The sequence below is a fragment of the Mesoplodon bidens genome, assembly GCF_964165515.1.
Source record: "Mesoplodon bidens genome assembly, chromosome: 2".
NCBI lineage: Eukaryota > Metazoa > Chordata > Mammalia > Artiodactyla > Ziphiidae > Mesoplodon > Mesoplodon bidens.
Window position 1 is genome coordinate 103,227,242 of NC_138177.1, and position 22,077 is coordinate 103,249,318.

At 46.5% G+C, this 22,077-nt stretch overlaps 1 protein-coding gene across 1 annotated transcript in view; it reads left to right on the forward strand.

Annotated features, from left to right (window-relative positions):
* The window catches only part of ABCA4 (ATP binding cassette subfamily A member 4), a gene marked incomplete at its 5' end in the record, with an annotated part of 129,497 nt that overhangs the window by 105,721 nt on the left and 1,699 nt on the right, over positions 1-22,077 (forward strand). Inside the window, 13 exons of the mRNA XM_081223844.1 lie at positions 2,614-2,729; positions 3,752-3,899; positions 6,753-6,876; positions 7,233-7,362; positions 9,755-9,875; positions 10,299-10,361; positions 11,392-11,498; positions 13,501-13,642; positions 17,204-17,338; positions 18,100-18,203; positions 18,290-18,382; positions 20,134-20,383; positions 21,883-21,969. Coding sequence (XP_081079970.1) covers positions 2,614-2,729; positions 3,752-3,899; positions 6,753-6,876; positions 7,233-7,362; positions 9,755-9,875; positions 10,299-10,361; positions 11,392-11,498; positions 13,501-13,642; positions 17,204-17,338; positions 18,100-18,203; positions 18,290-18,382; positions 20,134-20,383; positions 21,883-21,969 — 1,620 coding nt within the window. The remainder of the gene's footprint in view (positions 1-2,613; positions 2,730-3,751; positions 3,900-6,752; positions 6,877-7,232; positions 7,363-9,754; positions 9,876-10,298; positions 10,362-11,391; positions 11,499-13,500; positions 13,643-17,203; positions 17,339-18,099; positions 18,204-18,289; positions 18,383-20,133; positions 20,384-21,882; positions 21,970-22,077) is intronic.

Consider the following 22,077-nt stretch of genomic DNA (forward strand, 5'->3'; position numbering starts at 1 on the left):
TCTTCCCTCCTCTCTTCTGTCTACATGAGGAAACACTTATGAACACATGGGGAGGAGGTCAGAGCCAATAAACCTCACCTTGGATGAGAACATCCCTTGCAGCCACCCAAGTTGGCCCTGTGCTTAAAACATGAGAGGAGCTAGGCTCACCTGCACTGAAAAGCTATTAAAGTGCTGGGTTTTTGCATTCAACTTTTTTTTTTTAAGACAAGGAATAGATTTAACACTTGGGGCTGACCCATGTGTGTGCCTGACTACAGACAGAGATCTCTGAGCCTAAGGAGAAATTGGTGGACAGAAGGACAGAATGGGTGTCTGAATGGGAGATGACACTAGCAAAGTAGACACTTGGCAGCCTAATGAAGGGTTTGGAGACAGTGACTATGATGCCAGCAGGCTTCCTGATGCTCTAGAATTTTAAGGCTGGCCTGGAATCTGAACTCAAGGAGCTATGGTATTGGAGCTAAGCACCCTCCTTAGCCAGTGGCAAAAAGATAACATTGGCCTGGGGGTCATTGTTGAATAAATGAACAAATACTCATTGTTTATATCATTCACGCAGCGCATATACGATGCTGTAAGTTCTTATTTTTATATATCATCTGCTTTTCTTTTCTTTTAAATTAAGAAACAACCACACACTTACAGAAACGTTGTAAACACCGTTCAAAACTCTTTTCCTCAGCCATTTGAGAGTAACTTCCAAACAAGATGTCCCTTCATACACACATACACATACACACCCCAGCACCTCCAATGTGTACCTCTTACAAACGAGGACTCACCCTATACAATCACAATGCAACTGTCGACATCAGGAAACTAGCACTGATGTATCACTTCCATCTAACCCTCAGAGCCCACCCAAGTTTTGTCAATTGCCCTAATAATGCCTTTTATAGAAAAATAGCTAGCTCAGAATCATGCATTGCATTTAGTTGTCCTGACTCTTTAGTCTCCTTCAGCCTCGGATTGTTCTCAGTCTTTCCTTGACACTCATGACTTGACACTTTTGAAGATCATAGGCCAGTTATTTTGCAGAAAGTCCATTAATTTTGGTTTGCCTGATGTTTCCTCATGATTGGATTTGGATCATGGCAGCAGTTTCATGAAGGGATGCTCTGTCCTGCTCAGTGCATCCTGTCAGGTAGCTTCTGATTTCAATTTGTCCTATTACTGATGATGGTCACTTCAGTTACTTCATTAAGATGGTGTCTGCTGAGCTTCTTCACTGTAAAGTTACTTTTTTCCTTATAATTAATAAGAATTTAGAGAGATGTACTTTGAAGTTATATAAATATTCTGTTTTTTTGTTATCAAGCTTTCCATTTATTCATGTATTTATTTATGCCTGTATGGAGTTGTGGTTCCTGTGTTAATCAACAGACTACAATCTGATACCATTCTTACTGATGTTGGTGCTCAGATTATCCCCAGTCTGGCCAGTTGGAGCCACTTCAAGCTGGCTCCTGTGCCCTCTTGACTTGTGTCCCCCCGTTCGTTGAGTACCTCCAAGTTCTCTGCCCAGCAACATGTTCCTCCCCACAGCCCTACCCTGGAATCAACCGTCTCCCCCAAGGAGCTCTGGTTCCTTCCAGGGGAAAATGTCCCTCAAAAACCAAGATCTCAGTGTCAGATATATTCACTGGTCCCAAGCCTTCTCAGTGGAGAGAACTAGGTGAGATATGCAGGTATATACACAGACATACACACATTTACATCTATACTTTTCTGTCTATCTATACACTGAACAAAACACTCACTAAAACCACTAGTTCCAATCCAGCACCACAGGCTCCCTCTGGTTTTCTGTCTTTCCATATTCTTAACTCCCTTCTGCACAAGTGAGAACCTGGTTTCTGTTGCCCCTGACTCATGTACCTACGTGAGCAGTACACCTGTGTGTAATAAGCCCCCATCTCTGCCCTCACCCTCTCCCCTGTGTGGACACGCTCCTCTCCCTGCTCCAGCCACCCGCCATGCGCAGGTCCTCCTCATGCTGCTCTGGCTCTGATATCCCGCAACAGATCAGCCCCCTGTAAAGATACCCTCCTGACCCCACTGGGGCTCCAACACCGCACACCAGTCCACCTCCGTGGATGCCCTTCTCACCCTTCTTAGGCTCTCATTCTGCTTGGGACCACTCTGACTTCTCCCTTCCCCCCCACCCCTCCATGGCTGCCCACATTTCCCTGTCAAGCCTGCTGGCTTTAGGACTTAATTCTGTACGAAGGGAAGGGAGGAAGTGATGTGAGGCCAAGGATTACACTTTAAGTTTTTCTGAATTCTGGAGACATGCTTAGAAAGTAGAATCAACAGGACTTTGAGATCGATTGGAAGGAGAGAAAGAGAGATCAGGTGGAATTTTATAATTCATTCTTTCAAAAGATACAGACTGTACCCTCCCTCCTGTGTAGGGAGGTGGGGGTGGCATGGGGTAGGAGGACTAAGGACAACTTAACATACGTTCGCTAGCCAAGAAATGTTTAGACAAATAGAATCAGAATCCCAAAACATAAGTGCTGGAGGAGGCTGGCCCAGCCCTCCTTTTGCGGAACAGGAAGCAGAGGTGCAGAGAGGTTAAGTGCCTCCCTCCCTTCTTCTCTCTTCAAGATGAATTACACTGTGAGCGCTGCACTGGTGGTGGGCATCTTCATCGGGTTTCAGAAGAAAGCCTACACTTCTTCAGACAATCTTCCAGCCCTGGTCGCACTGCTCATGCTGTACGGGTGAGTTGTGTGGGCCATTAGCTGATGTTGCCAAAGGGAAGCCAGGGGAGGAGGCTGCAGTTCAGACAGAAAACCAGGGTCTGCAGTGCCAAGGTCAGCTTCCAGCTCCCAGCAGGGTCTGCGGCTGCTGACCAGGAAGCTGTCTGGCTTCTGTCTCCAACTCCACGCACAGAGGGATTCCTGCAGCTCAGTCCACTCATCCACTCGGGTACGATGGAGACGCCCCACAGGGCTTGAATCTTAATCTTCCACTCAAACTGTGACCTGACCAAAGTCTGGGAATCTATCACTCCCCACTTCCTCACTCAGCTCTGACTCTCATTCATCTGTGGCCAGTCCATCCATCTCAGTGTCTCCTGTACCAGCCAAGGGTTATTTGCACATGGGAGACTGCACCTGAAAAGCTGCTCTGGGTCAGGGCCAGAGGATAACACAGGGATTAAGTCCAGTAGAATTATAGAGCATGCAACTTTATATCCAGGCCCACCACTTACTATGTATGTAACTATGGGCAAGTAATTCACCCCATTTGGGCCTCAGTTTCCTCATCTGTAAAATGGAGATCATGATACCTGGCCCTACCTATTGGGGGCCAGTAGAGTCTTGCCAGAGCAATGGTCTCCATTCATCTCTCTTGGAAATAGAGAATTCAGGAACCAGTGTGACTGTGACACGTCAGCTACAATGAACTATGAGCCTGTTGGGATCTCAGCCCAGCTTTGCTGAGCCAGACTAGAGTGGGAAGAGCACTCCTATGTTCTGTGAGGCTTTATCAGTTACAAATACATTCACAGCTTTTGCTTCTTACAAAAACTCCGTGAGGTGGTCAGGAAAGGCATTGTTATCTCCATCCAAAGATGAAGAGCAAAGACCAAGGGAAGAAGTATCTCTTCAGTTTCCCCAGGACTCTCACCAGTTCAAACATACCACCCCATGTGAGAGGGGAATGCATTCTATCTAGGGGTACAGTAGATGGAATGGAAATTGGAACTCCGTCCACTGTGTTGTGTCATTTCACACAGATGGGCAGTCATTCCCATGATGTACCCAGCATCCTTCCTGTTTGATGTCCCCAGCACAGCCTATGTGGCCTTATCTTGTGCTAATCTGTTCATCGGCATCAACAGTAGTGCCATCACCTTCATCTTGGAATTATTTGAGAATAACCGGGTAAGCATGACTTTCTCAGCTTCTCTGTTTGATTATTAGGATACTGGAGAGTGTGATGGTCAAGCAGAGCCAGAGGCAAGCACTGTGTCTGTACAATCTTAGTGTATAAATGAATGTTGCTTCTTCCTTTCCTTTATCCTTCCCTCCTTCCCTTCTTTCCTTCCTTTCTTTTTTTCTTTAAGCTCCTTGGTCATTTGTGTGCTCTGAGTGTCATGGTTTTCTGAGCCCTTTCTGCAAGTTATAAATGACCTTTCATAATCCTAAGCTTTTAGATCTTCTTACTTCTTCAAGAAGGTTTCCTTGGGGACTTTGGGTGTTAGGTTTTATACACACACACACACACACACAAACACACACAGAGGTAATGCATTCATGTGATTTCAAAATTTAAAAGGAACAGAAAGGCGTACAATGAAAAGTCTCCTTCCTACTCCTGTTTCCCACTCACCTAGTTCTCTTCTCCAGAGACAACCTTTCATATGAGTTTCTTATGTGTCCTAGAGACATATAAGCAAATACATATATAACCTTTCTCCCAATTTCTTACATATATTGTAACAGAGTAACATATACTATTGTACATGAAAATTAATCCTGAGGTTAGGGTTAGGAATTTGTAGTGCTGAGTGACTCATTTTTATGAGCTATGAAGTTCAGTTGTCCCGTTCACACCCCCAGACTTCTCCTTGCCCAGAAAGAACTGACAAGAATGAATCCTAAAAACAGTGGTGGTGACTACAGGGTTGTCTTTGCTCCACATTCCCTCTCCCAGTCCCCTGTGTCTGAGCCCTGGCCATGACTGTCCTGGGAACATACCCAGGGATCGGTGGGCTCTCCTGTGTGCCTGTGTCCCCAGCACCTCTCTAGCCTTTCCCTCTCTCAGAAGGTCTTTGAAGTTGAGAGGGTTGGTACCAGCCAGAGCATCTGCATAGACGTCCTGTGGCCCCTGTCCCCACTCCTGCCTCTGAGCCCTGCTGGGAAGACCGAAAGCAAACCTGCACTAACCACCCAGTCCAATGGCCTCCTGAGAGCAACTCTTTCCCTGACCTTGTCAGGCTTTCTGTGGCCACTAAACAAGAAGCAAAACCCCATCTGTCCCATGACTGATAAAAAAAACGTACCATGTGACAGTCAGACCCCAGAAGGGAGGTGGATGAGAATACAGACTCTGCCAATGGTCAGAGAATCCTGGAAGACTGAAAATGCTGCTCTTCAGAGCTGTTTTTGTCACAGGCTCACAGCTCACTAAGTCTTAAGCGAGCGTGTTACTTCAGAATAATTAAATAGCTTAAAGCAACTCAAAACATCCTCCCTCCTGCGGGCTGCACTCATTTAGCCAACAATTACTGAGCACACCCCCTCCCCTGCATTAAAAAAAAAAAAAAAAAAAAAAGCTGGTTTCTTTCACCTAAACTGTGGAATAGGTGCTGCAGAAATTCCCAGGATGCCACAGGAGGCTCCCCAGGTCCCAGAGGCATCCACTAGGTAAGCACCATGTGATGGATGTGCTGATATAAATGAGCGTGGCCCCAGGAACTCCCCTTCCAGTCAAATGACCTGCACACCAAGTTAGGAACTGATATAAACCACAGTACGTGACATTCCATAAGACAGTGTATGGCAGAACATCAAAGGAGCAAGACAGATAAAACACTACAGACCAGAGTGGGCCAAAACAGCTGGACTATGGGGGTCAAGAGGATCTTGGTAGAGGAATTCAGTTTGAGCCTGGCCTGGAATAAGTAGGATTTTATTATCCCATTTAATAAACAGTGAGGTACCTACTATGAACTCATCATGTGTAAGGTGTTGAGGAAGGACACCAAAATGATTTGGACCCAGTTCCTGTTCTCTGGGGACCACTGACTAGTGCAGAAAATAGGCAGGTAAAAAAATAATTAACCATGGCAATGTGGTAAGTCCTGTAAGAGAGGATTGGATATCTTACCATGGGAACCCGAAAAGGCTTATGAGAGAAGGGGTTATTTGAGCTAGCTTTCTAAAGAAGGGCAGGAATCTGCCAGAGAGCAGGAGGGGAAAGAGCATTCTTTCCAGCTAATAGCAATGGTTAATAGAAGCTGCAAGTGCAAAGACCTAGAGGCAAAAGAGCATAGTTCCTTCCAGGAATAGTGGGGTGGGACCGTGGGGAGGGGTAGATAGAAGGAGATGGGGTAACGTAAGCAAAAGTTCGGGGGCTGGAGAGGAAGGAGGTTGTGCAGCAGGGATGGGCCAGAAGAGTGGGTCAGCCTCACCCCCTCAGTGTCCCCTCTGCCTGACCCTGACACTTGAGGCTAAGGCAGCAAGCACCTTCTACCACCTGAAAACAAGTCCCCACAACTCAACCCAGACACCAGGGGAAGTCTCCAGCCATCTTTTCTGCTGGTGACAGTTGCAGACAGCTGTAGCTGTCCTGTGGGGGCTGAGAAGCAGAGTTAGAAGATGCTCAGGGCCCCTCTCCCGTTTGGTACAAGCTAGGCTAAGATATTTCCAGTGACAGAGCCTCAGCCCCCAGTGTGGCTCACAGCTGTACCAAAGGAGAGAGACTTGGGCCACACTCCCAGCAGCTGCCTCTCCTGGTAACAAAAGCCTTAGAGGGTTCCTGTGTGCTGTCAAAGTGAGTCTGCAGCGAAAGCTCCTCAAGCAGGCTGCCGGCTAGAGGCACCTCCTGTGAGTATTCCAAAACTTCCTATCTGCTTGACAAATCCCCCGGTAGCCAGTCTGGCTGCTACGTCTCCTCTGGCTACAGGCCTTCCACTGGTCCTAGTCTGTGAGGGCATCCAGGCCCCACCCCGCTCAGGAGGGGCAGCCAAGCTTGGCCTCCATCACTGACTGTCCTGCTTTTCTGTATTTCAGACACTGCTCAGGCTCAGTGCCGTGCTGAGGAAGCTGCTCCTTATCTTCCCCCACTTCTGCCTGGGCCGGGGCCTCATTGACCTGGCACTGAGCCAGGCTGTGACAGACGTCTATGCCCGGTTTGGTGGGTAGCAGTCACATGGCCCTGGATCCTCCAAGGCCGGGAGGGCTGCAGTGGGAGTTCCTGCAGCCTGGGCTGGGGCTGGGGGCACCTGGTTGGTCTGGGATTTTCCGGACACTAGAAGGAATCAGAGTGCCTCCATTCCCATGGCTAAGGAGGCTAGGAGGGGTCAAGGGCAGCTCCTACTCTTCCCTGCTCTCACTTGAGGAGCCGGTATGAGACTCGGGTTTGGCTCTGACTTAATCCCTTGCATAAGGCCTAGTCTAGCTGAGCCTAGTGTTGTAACTAGGTCTTTGGGGACAGCTGGGGCAGTTAAGTGGACTTAATTCCTGTCGATTTCCGGTGGCCTCCATCCCCAGGTGAGGAGCACTCTTCAAATCCGTTCCAGTGGGACCTGATTGGGAAGAACCTGGTTGCCATGGCAGTAGAAGGGTTCGTGTACTTCCTCCTGACCCTCCTCATCCAGAACCAATTCTTCTTCAGCCTATGGTACGCTCGCGCCACTGCCCTGAGGGTACCAAGGCCAGCTCCTTGTGCCTGTCAGTCAGGGAACTTGATTTCACATCCAAGTGGTCACCTCTTTCCTCATGAGCCCCACTCCATAAAGTTTTTTATGCTCTCGAAGCCTGGCTTGTTCTGAATAATACAAGGAGAGGTACATTAAAATAGGCACATGAGAATTTGTTCGTATTTAAAGTTTAAACTTTAAAGTGTTTAAAATACAATGCTATTAATTTCAATCACTAATATTTAATCCCATTCATTTAAGAAACAGATAGTCATATTAAATTGGATCATAGCGCATTGCAAACGATAATGATTCATTGGTATCCAAAGTACTAGGAAATAGATTTATGCATTCATGAGAAAATAGACAAAGCGGGCCCCTATGCTAGTTAGAGATTTGAGAATGGGGACAGGGCAGGGAAGGAAGGGAGTAATATGGGGGTGACATTCGGGGTGAAGGCAGCCAGGTGCAGTGTGGAGCGGGTGGGGCAGTGATTGTGCCCCCCTGGTTGGGGAAGAAGGGGGTTCCTGCCAACCCTGACCCACCCCAGCTGTGCCGTTCTTCCCATGCTCTTGCCTGAGGCCCTGCATCACTCTGAAGTGGGTGGTCAACTTTCCAGAAGGCAGCCCCCTCTGCAACCCAGACTGACATTTACTGGGCTCAGCCCAGAGGCCCAGATTGCAAATCACGGGGCACTCAGAAGAAGCTTTCCCTGACAGTGTTTGTCTCTTATCCTCTCATCCTCTCAGGCTGAATGTGCTCACATGTAAATAAAGATTCAGAGGACTTGTCTTTAGGTTTTGATCCACAGGGAATTGAATTGTTGGAAAGAGACTGAATGAGATAATGAGTGTCAGCACACTTAGAATAAAACAACATGGCCAGTACGTGGTTCTAGTGTGGGAGAGACAGTGTGAGGAGTCGCTGTCCCCGGGAGCCTCTGCCCTTACAGGACCCCCGCAGCTTTGACCACATCTTAGGGGGCCTGGGGCAGGAGAGGGGGAGGAATTATTTACTAAAACAGACTCATTAGCTTCAGACTCTGGTGTCAGCACCATTGAGCATGTCCTGCCGCATTAGGCCAGAAAGAAGACCAGAGAAGTCTTCCACAGTCTCTGGCTTCAAGAAGACAGCCATGCCCATACTGAGAAGCAACCAGGAAAAGAGAGGAAGGAGAGGGAGGAAGAAGAGGTGCTCTTGGTAGAGGACATGCCTGCCTGTGGGGAGTTCAGGATGTCCATGAAAGGAGAGGGTGAGGGGGATGAGAGATAGGCCTGGAGAGGAGGGCAGAGCCAGGTGGTGAAATGCCCCCACCTTGGTGAGGACCTAGAATTTAAGGCTGAGGGCAGCAGAAAGCTGTTGGGGTGTTTTGCTCAGGGGAATGACATGATCTGCCGGGGTTAGAAGGGGAGAGACCAGACAGGAGCCCGCTTTGGCACCCAGGCATGAGACAGTGGTAACCTGAAAAGGAATGGGGGTATTAGGAGATGGAGTAAAAGAAGTTGATTGGATAAATAGTAGGAAGTCTGTTAGACAATACTTAGTAATGAACTGGATATGGCCAGGGAGGAAGGAAGGAAAACATGGAGGTCAAGGTGCTCAGGGAGGGTTTCAGAGAAGACGCTGTGCTTTTAAGGACGAGGAGGATTCTGCTCCGCAGGGCAGGAGAATGAGAACACTGAGCCACTGGCGATGCCTGCGGGGGCTCGAGCTGGGAAGGGCTAACGTGGGCTGGGGACCATGGGTAGATCAAATGGTTGGCGGAGGCGTTAGTCCAAGAGATAAATGGGAGAGTGGGTGGGAAGAGTAGGTGGAGCCTGACTGCAGGGCTCTGGGATTTCAGCTGAGGAGTTAGGGCTTTAACGTACAGCTGATGGAGGACTATGGCTGGGGTCATGAGATAACCTGATGGACTAAAAGAAGTGGGAGGCTTGGGCACTAGTAACTATCATTTGCTGAGTGCTTGCCATAGATGAAGGGTTTTTTCATGATAACAGCTCTCAGGTTAGGAGCCTTGACTCTGTGCCAGACACTGTGCCAAGTGCATCTCCACCACAATCCCATGAGGCACACACTCTTACCAGCCCCTCCCTATCTTATGGTTGAGGGAGGTGAGGTTTGGAGGGGTTCGGTGACATGCCCAGAGTCACACGTGGGAAGGCCAGGCCTGGAGCCCAGGGCAGACTCTGGACTCGAGCACTTGCCCTCTCTGCCTAATGCTTCTCCTGTGGGGAGTCCTTTTGAGAGTTCAAGCCTGCGGGGGTGGAAGGCCAGGCTGGGGCAGAAGCCAGGGAATGGGAAGAATGTCAGAGGAAAAGAACAGTGCCAAGGATGCTGTACACCAGCCCACTCTGTCTTCTTTTCTTCATCTAGGACTACCGAGCCTGCTAAGGAGCCTATCATAGATGAAGATGATGATGTGGCCGAAGAAAGACAAAGAATTATTAGTGGAGGAAATAAAACTGATATCTTAAGGCTAAATGAACTAACCAAGGTAAGGGAATAGTTGCCGGCGTGTTAGTTTGGAGGTGCCCGTTGGACCAGGGATGGCACCACGTTGTAATTTGCCTTCTGTAGAATAAGCAATATGCTTATCCAAGCAATTCCTTTCCCTAATTTTATGTGAGGTTATAAAACCTCTGTATTATAACTTGTGTTCCAAGAACACTCAATGCACTTTCCCTAGTGTTCATCTTGGGCACGGACACAGGGCCTCAGTGACAGCCACTGCAACTGAGCCCCGCTAATCTTCCTCCGTTCCATTTCCACACAGGGGGTCAGCTTCGAGACAGTGCTCACAGCACCTCTCTGCACACTCGTGTCAAAATGTAACCTTCGCCTAAACCATCCTTTGCTCTCTTACCCTCCCTACTTAACCCTCTCTCAGTCCTCAGTTCACTTTCTCTGGATCTTACAGATTTATTCAGGCAGCTCCAGCCCAGCGGTGGACAGGCTGTGTGTGGGAGTCCGCCCCGGAGAGGTGGGTACTGTGCAGGCCACATGTGAAAGGGCCTCAGAAAATCAGCTCCTATGCATGTCTCTGGCCTCCTCTCAAGCAGAGCTGGCCAGTAGACATAAAACACGTGCCACCATAGGTCAGGTCATTCTGATTTTCTAGTAGCCACAGGAAAAAAGTAAAAGCAGGTGAAATTAATCTTAATCATTAATTTTATCCAATATATCTGAAATAGTATCACTTCAACATGTAATTCATATAAAACATTATTTATGAGATATTTTACATTCTTTTTTGTTATTGTTCTAAGTCTTCAAAATCTAGTGTGTGTTTTACCTTATAGCACACGTAGATACATTTCAAGTGCTCAGTAGCCACTGTCAAGGAGGAAAACTTCTCCTTTCTACTACCCTCTTAGATTCTGGGGCTGGGGTTCTGTCAACTGGCCTGATCAAAGGCCGGTTAACAAGAGAAAAACAAAGAGAAGTTTGTTAGCATGTGTACCGTACATACACAAGGGAGAGGACTACCCCAAAGGGGTGGTTAGAACTTGGGCTTATGTAGCATCTTAGCAAAGGAACAATACATTGTTAGGGAAGTTGCAAGACAAAGGAAAGGGACTTATAGTTTCTAGGGTGGCAAATTGTAGGAAGGCAAGTATATGGGTAACTAATGGTAGATTAAAGGCTAGTTATTAATGTTTGTTATATAGATTCCTCTGGTTTCATCTCCAAGCTGGTAAGAGTCTAAAGTTGTCTCCAGTGGTTAAATTTTGTCCATCTTGGTAGAGAGACAAGGGAAACACCTTGTAAATTTATGTCCTGCTTTGAAGCAAATAGGGTGGGGAGGGCAGAGAGCTTTTCTTATATCTGCTTCTTCTCATTTGCCTTCGTCTCAAAAGCATCCTTATGCCAAAGTGGCACATTCTGCTGCCTTACACCGTACATGGCTAGTGACCTCCACAAAGGCAGCACAGGCCTAAAATGCCTCCCCCCACCCCACACACTTGCCCCAGGGCCTGACACTCCAGACCTTCCTGTGTGTTCTCCCTCAGTGCTTTGGCCTCCTGGGAGTGAATGGAGCTGGCAAAACAACCACATTCAAGATGCTCACTGGGGACAGCACAGTGACGTCAGGTGATGCCACTGTCGCAGGCAAGAGGTGAGTGTCCTGCTCATCCTGTCTCAGGGTGTCTCTCCCAGGTCCTAAGCCACGTCCTTGTCCCACCATAGGAAGGGTAAGCATTGACCCTGTATCTGAGGGTGACTCTGAGAGTCTGAAAGACATGTGCAGAAGGGTGGACCTCCCAGAGGACATGGTCCAAAAAGTCTAAGACATAGACTCTCTGGAAAATTTAATTGAATTGTGATTGTTAGAGATTCCTCTGTTAGCATGAATTCTAGGAAAGCTCTGAGAAGCACCAAATCAGTGGTTCTTAGTCTTTTGTGGTTCATAAACATCTCACCCTTTGATCATCCGATGAACGCACGTACCTTCTTCCTATAAAAATACACCATTGTTTCCTATTACCTCTCTTCCTACGTTCTTCGCATTTTGGGGAACTTACTGAGCCCTGAAGCACATTTATGACCCTACAGGAACTCCTAGACCCCAGGTTAAGAACCTCTGTGATGACACATCCTTTCTCTCGGTTGAGTTTCTAGATGGGGGATGGTTTGGGGCCCTCAGAGGCCTTATTCTGCATTGGCTATTTCTGTGTCAACACTTGGCTTTGCAGGCCAAGTTTCCTCTATAAAGGGAAAACTGGCATGTGCCCTTGGATTCTGGGAGGGTGCCTGCTGCTCTCTGAAATAAGGAGGATGGAAACAGACTGGTCATCCACAGGACAGTACAGAGAACATGAGCCTGCACTTGTCTGCCTCTTTCCAGGCTTCCCCTTGAACAGCAGAGCTCACACACATTAGATGTGCCCAGAGAAACTCTCTGTCCCGGTTTATGGGTGGAGTTAGGCACTGCTGATATCTAACCAACTTCTGCTTGACTAGGGAAAGCCATCCTCAATATGGCCCAATGCTCCCTGGGTAGGGAGAGTCCTAAGCATTCTTCACTGGCTCAAATAGGATGAATTTGGTTCCCCAGCCATCCCTGTTGGGTCTAGAGCAAAGGGAATGGCAGAGGTGGAGCCATGGCTGGGTCTATCTCATCTTCAGATCTAGCTTAGCCAAGCAAATGACTTCATGATGGTAACAAAGGGGAAAGGGCAGGGAGTGGAGGGCAGGGGGATGTAATAGGTTTTACCATGAGACATCAAGTTATAGTCCAAGTGAGACACGGATGCCCAGAAGGTAAAACCAAGTCAGAAGCTAGAAAGAACGTATAGGTTTAAGACACAGGATTCAGCTTCTTCAGTGGAGTAGTTCCTATGAATTTGGTGACGTACCCTCCTTGCTTCTCTGGGTGGTTTTAATTGGGCCAGCCATACCTAAGTAGTTTTTGTCATAGTGGGAACTACATGGCCTCTCTCTGTCCCATCCTGTCACATACTGTTGCATCCATCCTTTATTCACAGACCCTAAGCTATAAGAGAAGGGGGAAAGAAATTAGACCAGTCTATGGACAGTTTATTTTTTCATCAAGGCAATATATTTTCTAGCAGGAGAGAATATATTGGTCAAAGGGAGTTGATAGACTCAGTTCATTCCATTTCTTCTTCTCTTCTGCCAGCCTCTTGCTCTAGGTGGTGATCTGATTGGTTCCTCTTTCACTGACTGTATCTCTGCCACTAAACACAAATGGAGAAATTTACTTCCATTGGAAAGCACACCTCTTCTCTGGCAACTTTCCAAATGTTTGAAAGGGATCAAAAACCACTAGTCATTTTCTTAAATTTGATCTTCCCTTTGTTTTTAAGAGGTGAGCCAATCCAAAAGCATAGCTGTCTTTGGGTAGCAGGTATTCAGTTTATCCTAGACAGGGAAATGGGAGAATCTGACTGGATTCAAAGCTCAGAACTCCTGGAGTTTATCAGTTTCTAACTGAACAGCCCCTGCTCTGATTGCTAAATGTCATGCACATGTCTAAAGCAAAATGGGAGAAGAGAAGAGGCAGCTTTCTTATCTTATTGGCAGAAACTCCTCCAGCCCTAGATCTCTGGTCACCCACTTTGTGAAGGAAACCTGCTAACTGCTTTTTCTTCTTGCAGTATTTTAACCAATATTTCTGACGTCCATCAAAATATGGGCTACTGTCCTCAGTTTGATGCAATCGATGACCAGCTTACAGGGCGAGAACATCTTTACCTTTATGCCCGGCTTCGAGGTGTACCAGCAGAGAAAATCAAGAGGGTAAATAAACATGGTTTGTTATGGCTACTCGCGAACCTGTTTTATGAGAATGCGTTTATTTAGAGATGGGAAAGCTGGAGCACGCTATCCATTTATTCATTCAACAAATGCTCAACTGAGTGTCTACTACATGTCAAGTACTGTTCTGGAAAACAAGGGTATAGCAGTGAACAAAACAGATAAAAAAAAGTCCTGCCCTAATAAATATCTAACAAAACGATATAAACATTTACCCTTTGATCCAGTACAAAATGCATATGCACAAGGTTATTCACTGCATTTTACTCATAAAATATGGGAAACTAGCTAAATGTTCAGACATAGGAAATTGGCTGAATAATTTGTGATAAATACATACAATAAGGTCTTATGTAGCTGTAAAAAAAAAAACAAAAGCAAAGAAAATCTCTGTGAACTGATATGGAGTTCTTTCTAGGAGATATAGTTAAGTGAAAAAAGCAAAGTGCAAAAGAGAACATGTAGAATGCTAATTTTTAGTGTAAGAAAGTAGGAAAAATAAGAAAGCATAAATATGTCTGCTTATCTTTACAAATAAAAATATGGGAAGGATAAACTGGAAAACAATAAATGTAGTGGTCAGCAAGAGGGAAATGGGAGAAAATAACACTTCTCTCTGGGTATTTTTTAATGTATAGTTTAAACTTTTAGAAGCATGTTAATGTTCTACATATTCAAAAAAATAAAACTAAATCAGTAAGAATGAAAAAGAGGTAAAAATGAAAACAGAAAGTAAATCCTAACACTGAAAGCAAACTAAAACAAATTAATCCAATTTTATTTCAAATGAATGTAATAATCATACAGGAGGAGAGGAAAAGAACTAATACAAATAACTTATACAATACTTGACAGTATATCCTCAGTCTTGGGCAGTTGGAGCAGAAAGAAAGAGCTACAAGCAAATTATGAGCTCTTTTTAGTTGATTTGTTTCTTATAGTGGCATGGGAAAAGCAATTCTGAAACAATTTTACATGTTTCATAAGACTAAGTAAATGAATAAATGTGTTTATATTGTTTGGAGCCAGGGTTCTCAATGTGGAAGACGAGACATACAAATATGAAAAGGGGGAAAGTAAGAAAGAATCCTATAAGGATGGATTGGAATTAAAGCTATTACTGTGAACTCATGAAAATAGTTGTGTGCTTATGTTTGTGCATGCATGCCGTATGTGCTCATGTATATTGTACATATGTGTACATAGGTTCGTGCGTGTGTGTGTATGTTTGTGTGTGCATATATCTGTCCTCTGAAAAGGCCAAGAAGCAAAAATACCCCAGTAAAAATGAGTATATCTAAGTGTCCAGATTTTGATCTCTAATACCATTCCCCACTAAAAGGAATTATGACTCTTCAGACAACTGACAAATTCCAGGGCTGAGACACCATAGGTAAAATGAGCCTGGAACATCTTATTATGTCAGGAAGTAAAGAGTGCTTTAAAAAAAAATGATAGAGGTATTTCATAAGTGCACAGGAGCCATCTTGAAGGGGCTCCCAATGGCCAAATGTGGGACTATTTAAGCATCAACATAATTAAATACCATGACAATTATAAAACATTGGAGGAAAAGTAGGGATTTATAACTCCATATTGTTAAGTAGATAAGTAAATAATCAGGAGAGAAGGGGTGGTCCTTGCCTACAGTCAAATGCTGAGAGCCAGCTAGTTAGTGTACAGGAAGTTGCAGAGCTCAAAAATCATTTTGCAAGGATCAGAGTAAAGACTGGGTTGTGACAAGATTTGTGGTTGCTGAGTCTAGGGGAAATTTTTTATGAAAAGCAAGATATTTTTATGGCTTAAAAGTATCTCCCACAGATTGCTTATTGGTTGTGAGGGGGAAGCCTGATAATCTTACAGTGGAGAAATTAGACAACACTTTAACTGGGTGCTCAAAACCACCATCACCACTGAGGGTCAGATGGACATCCCATACCCCTAGATGTGATACCCTGAGAAGGACACAACTTCACCTACAGAATATTCTGATTGGGATGCATAACCTGAACCTTATCATAAGGAAACATTTGACAAGATCTAGAGAAACATTCTATTAATATATATATATATATATGTATGTATATATATGTATATATGGGTTGTATTCTTAAAAATTATCAAAGTCATAAAAGACACGGAATGGCAGAGAAATCCTATGGAGATGTTCCTGATCACAGGAGGCTAAGTAGACACAGTGACTGAGTAATGTACCCTACACTGCAGCCTGTACTGGAGAGAAAATAGTTCTGGAAAGGACATTACTGAGTGAATTGGCAAAATCAGACTGTGAAGGGTAATAATCTAGATAAAAGTATCATGACAATATTAAATTTACTGACAATCATAACTGTACTGTGGTTATGTAAGAGGATGTCCCTATACTTAGGAAATAGACACTGAAGTATTTAGGAATGAAGGGCCAAGTATAACTGACCCTCAGATGAGTCTGAAAACATTGTGTGTGTGTGTGTGTGTTTGTATTTTTGTGTGTGTAAGAGAAGGAGAGAGGAAAATAGAGACTAAGAGTCTATGAGTGTTATTTGCACTATTCTTATTCTTACACGATTCTGTCAGTTGGGGACTATTCCAAATAAAAAGTAAAAAATGGAGCTTATATTCTAGTGGGAGGGACAGACACTAAAAAGATAAACAAGTAAAATACACAATACATTTGAGAGTAAAAAGTTCTTAGGGGAAAAATAAAGCAGGGAAGAATTGTGGGGTATGCACTTTTAAGTAGGGTGGCCCAGGGACAGCTTCACAGAGGAAGTGACTTCTGGGTGAAGACCTGAGTGAACCATGTGGATATCTAGGGGAAGAACATTCCAGGTAGAGGTGCAGAAGGCAGAGGCATGGTGGGCCTGTCTCCAAGGGACCTCCCTAACTTTCCTTCTGTGCACATGCACGTGCACACACGCACACATGGTATTCTCTATCATAGTTTACTGTTGAGTTCCCTCAAAGCGCTGTTACAATCTGTCATTATTCTGTGTATTTTGGTTGTCTGTCACCACCCCCTGCCATCTGTGAGTACAGCAGCAATGGCCATGTTCACCATTATTCTTTAGCACCCTTCTATGCCTGGTTCATAGAAGGTGCTCAATAAGTATATATTAGATGCACACACAAGACTGCAAGTGTGACTGTGATGAGGGGTGGTATCAACAGGTCTGGGACCCACCATCTTCTTAAACAGACCCTAGGACTCTTCCTCTTCTACTCCTAGCCATAGTCCAGGACACTGGGTGAGAAGCATCGTCCTACTCTTGTAAAGCTGAAGGCCATTTCTCAGGGGGCTACACCCAACGAGTGTGGAGCAGACCAAACCACACGGAGATCTAAGGCCCACAGTGGAAAGGAGGCATCTGGCCCTTGAAGGCCACGAGCCACCCCCTGAGCCACCAGGTGGTCCTTTTTCAGCCTAGCTGGGTCTGTCATCCTGAAGGTGTGCGATCTGGGAGCCCAAGACTTTGAGTTGGTGGAGGTTTGGGGTGTTTGCTTGTTTGTTTATCCCAAATGGGATTTCTTTCTCTTCCCTAGGTGACAAACCGGAGTATTCAGAGCTTGGGCCTGTCTCTCTACGCAGACTGCCTGGCCGGCACCTACAGCACAGGCAATAAGCGGAAACTCTCCACAGCCATTGCACTGATAGGCTGCCCACTGCTGGTGCTACTGGTGAGCACCACCGGGACCACCAAAGGGCTTGCAAGAGCTGAGTGCTGCATCTCTGTTGTTGGGTCAGCAGATTTAGAAAACGCAGCGGGCTGTTTTTGTCTGGGTTGTTGCCTATTCTGCGCGTTTTGAGCATATCAGCCCAGTGTTTGGTTCACAGCTCTTGGGGGGAGATAGAGTCACAACACATTCTTACTGTGAGTTCCTGGGAAGCCTCTTGGGGGCTGCAGGCTCTAGCAGGGAAGTTCAACCCCTCTGTAGAATGTCAGGGACTGGTCAAAAATTTTTACTTCCTGACAAGGCCTGTTTGGGGTCCTAACTGGACAGGCGCACTGGCCTGGAGCAACAGCTCATGTGGTTCTCACCAAAGCTGGACCAGGCCTGAGGGCCCCATACCCATGTAGTCTGGGGTTTATGAAGGCATGGATCACAGGCCTTGGAAGGACCCTGAAAATCACCTGAGCTATCTTCCTGCCTCCTTGCAAACATATACAGAGAATTTTTTCCTTTTTTTAAGATAACTCTATAATTGCCTTAATCAACCTTAACCCATTCACGGGCTGAAACGGGTCTAGAGGTGTGCATGATGTTTCTTCACGGTCCTGATTCACCTCCCGCCTTCCATGCCCTGTGCTGGCTTCCCCGGGTCTTGCCCCACAGGGGAGTGAATTTGTGTTTTGTCTGCCAGAGAGCAGAGCTGCTCAGAGGGAGTCAGCCAAGGAGGGTGCCGGAACCAGCCCCCTGTCCTCTCTGCCTCCCCACAGGATGAGCCCACCACAGGCATGGACCCCCAGGCACGCCGCATGCTGTGGAACACCATCATGGGCATCATCAGAGAAGGGAGAGCCGTGGTCCTCACTTCCCACAGGCAAGAGATTCCCAGGGACTGGGGTGGAGCAGGTGGGCAATGGAGTCCAGTCCTCCCAGCCCTCACCTGCTCTCCCCTGCCCCCAGCATGGAAGAGTGCGAGGCCCTGTGTACCCGGCTTGCCATCATGGCGAAGGGCACCTTTCAGTGTCTGGGCACCATTCAGCACCTCAAGTACAAGTAAGGATATGGTGGGGATTGCCTTTATTACCTTCTGGGGAGAAAGGGGCAGTCAACCAGGCCCTGTGCTCTCTACTATCATGTGGGGGAGTCCTGCTGCCCCCTCATCCCATGGGCAGAGGTGTCTGGGCCTCATTCTGTAGCAGTAGATGGAGAAAGCTGTTGTGCTGAATGTAACTCCTCTCTGTTGAGCTAACTGCCTATGGCTGAAGGCTCACCAAGTCTCCAGATGGGGATTATGATCGGGGCAAATGCAGAGCCCGGTTGGGATGAGGGAGGGTCACTACCACTGCCTAATTATCCCACCACTTAGCCCAACAGATCCAGAATCCATGACCCATTTAATAAGAGTCCACAACCACGGTAGGAATGATTCAGAGACCAAAGGGCCCGAGCAATCAGTGTTCCTTTCTGCCATGTCATATGCTTTTGAATTTGAGAAATGACCATGTATTATATGACAAACCAGCAACGCCAGTAATCTTCAGCAGGATTATCCCGTCCCTGTAAGTTGTAGACTGCTGTAAATAATGTGTTATTAATAACAGTTTGTGTGCCAAAGCCGACAATCACTTAAAATAAGATTTTATTAAGAATGTCATGCTCCTTTGCCTTCTGATACGCTTTATAAACTATGAAGGGTGGACTTATAGTTATCACTCATTTATCAGAGATAAATGAGAGCCCAGGACAGAAAAGTCACCATGCCCGTTGGTGAAAGGAAGAGAACCTAACTCACCTCATCTACACCGAGACGCTTCATCTCCATGTATCCAGGAGAGTGTCTTGCACGATACACATCATGCTTCATACACATCATACAGATAAGTGGTTGAGAGGAAGGTCTAGTAGATTAGCTGCATTTGGGCACTTGACCCATGATATCTTGAGCAACTACAGCTTGCACACTACACAGGTATCTAGGGGGACTTCAGCATGTGAGGTCACCAGACCCATGTCAGCAACTTACAGTGGCCACCTGCTGGAGACATGGTTGCTCCTTACTCCTTTCCCTCTCAGTCCTCAATATCCCCATGGGAGAGCACGTGAGAGGGAATGTTCCCATGTGGAGGATGGTCAATTTTCCGGGGCTGAAAGGTAAAGACATTTTATTGTAAAGGGGAACGATCCTGGATCATGGAGAGAGCACTGAAGTAAGTATACCCTGGTGTAAGTGTGAAGGGAAGCCAGCTAGCCATGCATTCACTCTGGTGGACCATTCTTTATCCACAGGTGGGTGACCTGGTGAGGGGAGGAGGGAAGCACCGATGGCCCTGGCCCTGGCACCTCCATTTGTTCTGGAAGCTTCCTCAGGGAAGAGCTGCCTTCCCAAACTTTGCTCCCACCAGACCAGTCTCTTAAAGGGCTGGGCAGTCTTTCCACCACCGAGTAAGCACTGGGCAGCCTGTGATCTCAGCACAGGGCTCAGACCACACTTGACTTCAGCAAGTATGTTAAAGGGCAAGGATCAGGGAACACCCATGTCTCCAAGAGGTGGACACAGGAAGCTGTGACACACGTCTGGAGACCCACTTCACCACACAAGGCATTTAGACCTCTAAAAACTAGTATCAAACCACTTCTCCAGGAACCATCATGGCCCTTTTAATCCTAGTTTTAAACATGTACACTAGGTCTATAGTACATGCCTTTAATCCCCAATATTTTTCATGAGTCTAGTCCTCATTTCAGGATTTCCTTAGACCCAACTGCTAACAGGCCTGTACCACACTGCCATGTGCTTCCCTCAGGTTTGGAGATGGCTACATCGTCACAATGAAAATCAAATCCCCGAAGGACGACTTGCTTCCCGACCTGGGTCCCGTGGAGCAGTTCTTCCAGGGGAACTTCCCAGGCAGCGTGCAGAGGGAGAGGCACTACAACATGCTGCAGTTCCAGGTCTCCTCCTCCTCCCTGGCCAGGATCTTCCGGCTGCTCGTCTCCCACAAGGACAGCCTGCTCATCGAGGAGTATTCAGTCACGCAGACCACGCTGGACCAGGCAAGGCCGAGAGGGCGCCACATGCAGAGCGGGGCCGGGCAGAGGCTGGGCTGGAATCCACACGAGAGCGAGGCAGGACATGCCCAAGTGCCAACACTCTAGTCTCTCTGTCCATTCGGGCAAAACTTGGAATATCAGAAATTGTCTTCTAACAATATTTCAGCCATCAGCAGACTTCACGGACCTTTTTACAGCATCCTTCCCAACAACTCTAGGACATTATTTCTCCTTCCTGGTTTGTGGTGGTGGCCATTTTTTTTCTTTTCAAATCAGCTTTACTAATGCTTAATTTAAATACAATAGAAAGCACCCACTTAAAGTGTACAGTTCAGTGAGTTTTGATAAATATGTGCCATGTGTCAGGTTTTTTAAAGTGATCGTTTTTTATTGTGGTAAAAAATATAAATATATATATATATCATAATTGACCTTTTTTTTTTCTTTTTTTTTTTTGTGGTACACGGGCCTCTCACTGTTGGGGCCTCTCCCGTTGCGGAGCACAGGCTCCAGACGCACAGGCTCAGCGGCCATGGCTCACCGGCCCAGCCGCTCCGCGGCATGTGGGATCTTCCCGGACCGGGGCACAAACCCGTGTCACCTGCATCGGCAGGTGGACTCTCAACCACTGTGCCACCAGGGAAGCCCATAATTAACCATTTTTAAGTGGCATTACACTTCAGTGGCATTAAGTATTGATAGATTCACATTGTTGTGCAACCATCACCACCATCCATCTCCAGAAATTTTTCATCTTCCCAGACTGAAACTCTGTATTCATCAAGCAATAACTCCCCAGTAACCACTCCCCCAGCCACTGGTAACCACCGTTCTACTTTCTGTTGACTACTCCACATACCTCATATAAGTGGAATCATATGATATTTGTTCTTTTGTGCCTAGCTTATTTCGGTTGACATAATGTCCTCAAGGTAAATCCACATGGTAGCATGTGTTAGAATATCCTTTCTTTTTAAAGTTGAATACTATTCAGTTGCGTGTATATGCCATGTTTTGTTTATCCATTCATCCATATGGACATTTGTTTCTGGGTTTTATTGGGGTTTTTTGTTAAATAAACACCCTTAAAGACTCTTCAGTAAAGCAGTGGAAATAGGCAAGTCTCTGTTTACCCTTTGAGAAGCTTCTTATCAGCATAAGCAGGTGGAGGCGGGGACAGGCACACTGAAGAGAGAAGAGAAAAGTGGGGAGATCAGCTCCTGTTCTCCTGGCTTGGGATATTTTAGTTATTCCTTTAGAGTTTCAGGAGGACACCGGTAGCTGAGAATCTGCCTTGCCTTGTTGACCTTTTAATCCTCCTGTGGGCACTCCTTTGGCTTAGCTCACAATTCCAAGAAAAAGCCCTGTGCCCTGGGCAGGGCACAAGCTGCTCCAGCAGGGCTGTAGTTAACTGGGGAAACCAGAAAGCAAAGTGGGTGGGTGGGTGGAGGGTGCCATTTTCTGGAAACATCTACCTACTCTTGCTCTTCCCCTGCCTCCAGGTGTTTGTGAACTTTGCTAAGCAGCAGACTGAAACTCATGACCTCCCTTTGCACCCTCGAGCTGCTGGAGCCCGTCGACAGGCCAAGGTACCCCTGCTACCCCTTCCGCATCCCCTGCTTGAGGCAGATTCTCGGCTCAGGGACCCAACTGGTCCACTGGGCCTGCGGGGCCCCAAGGCCCAGATATGCCTCCTG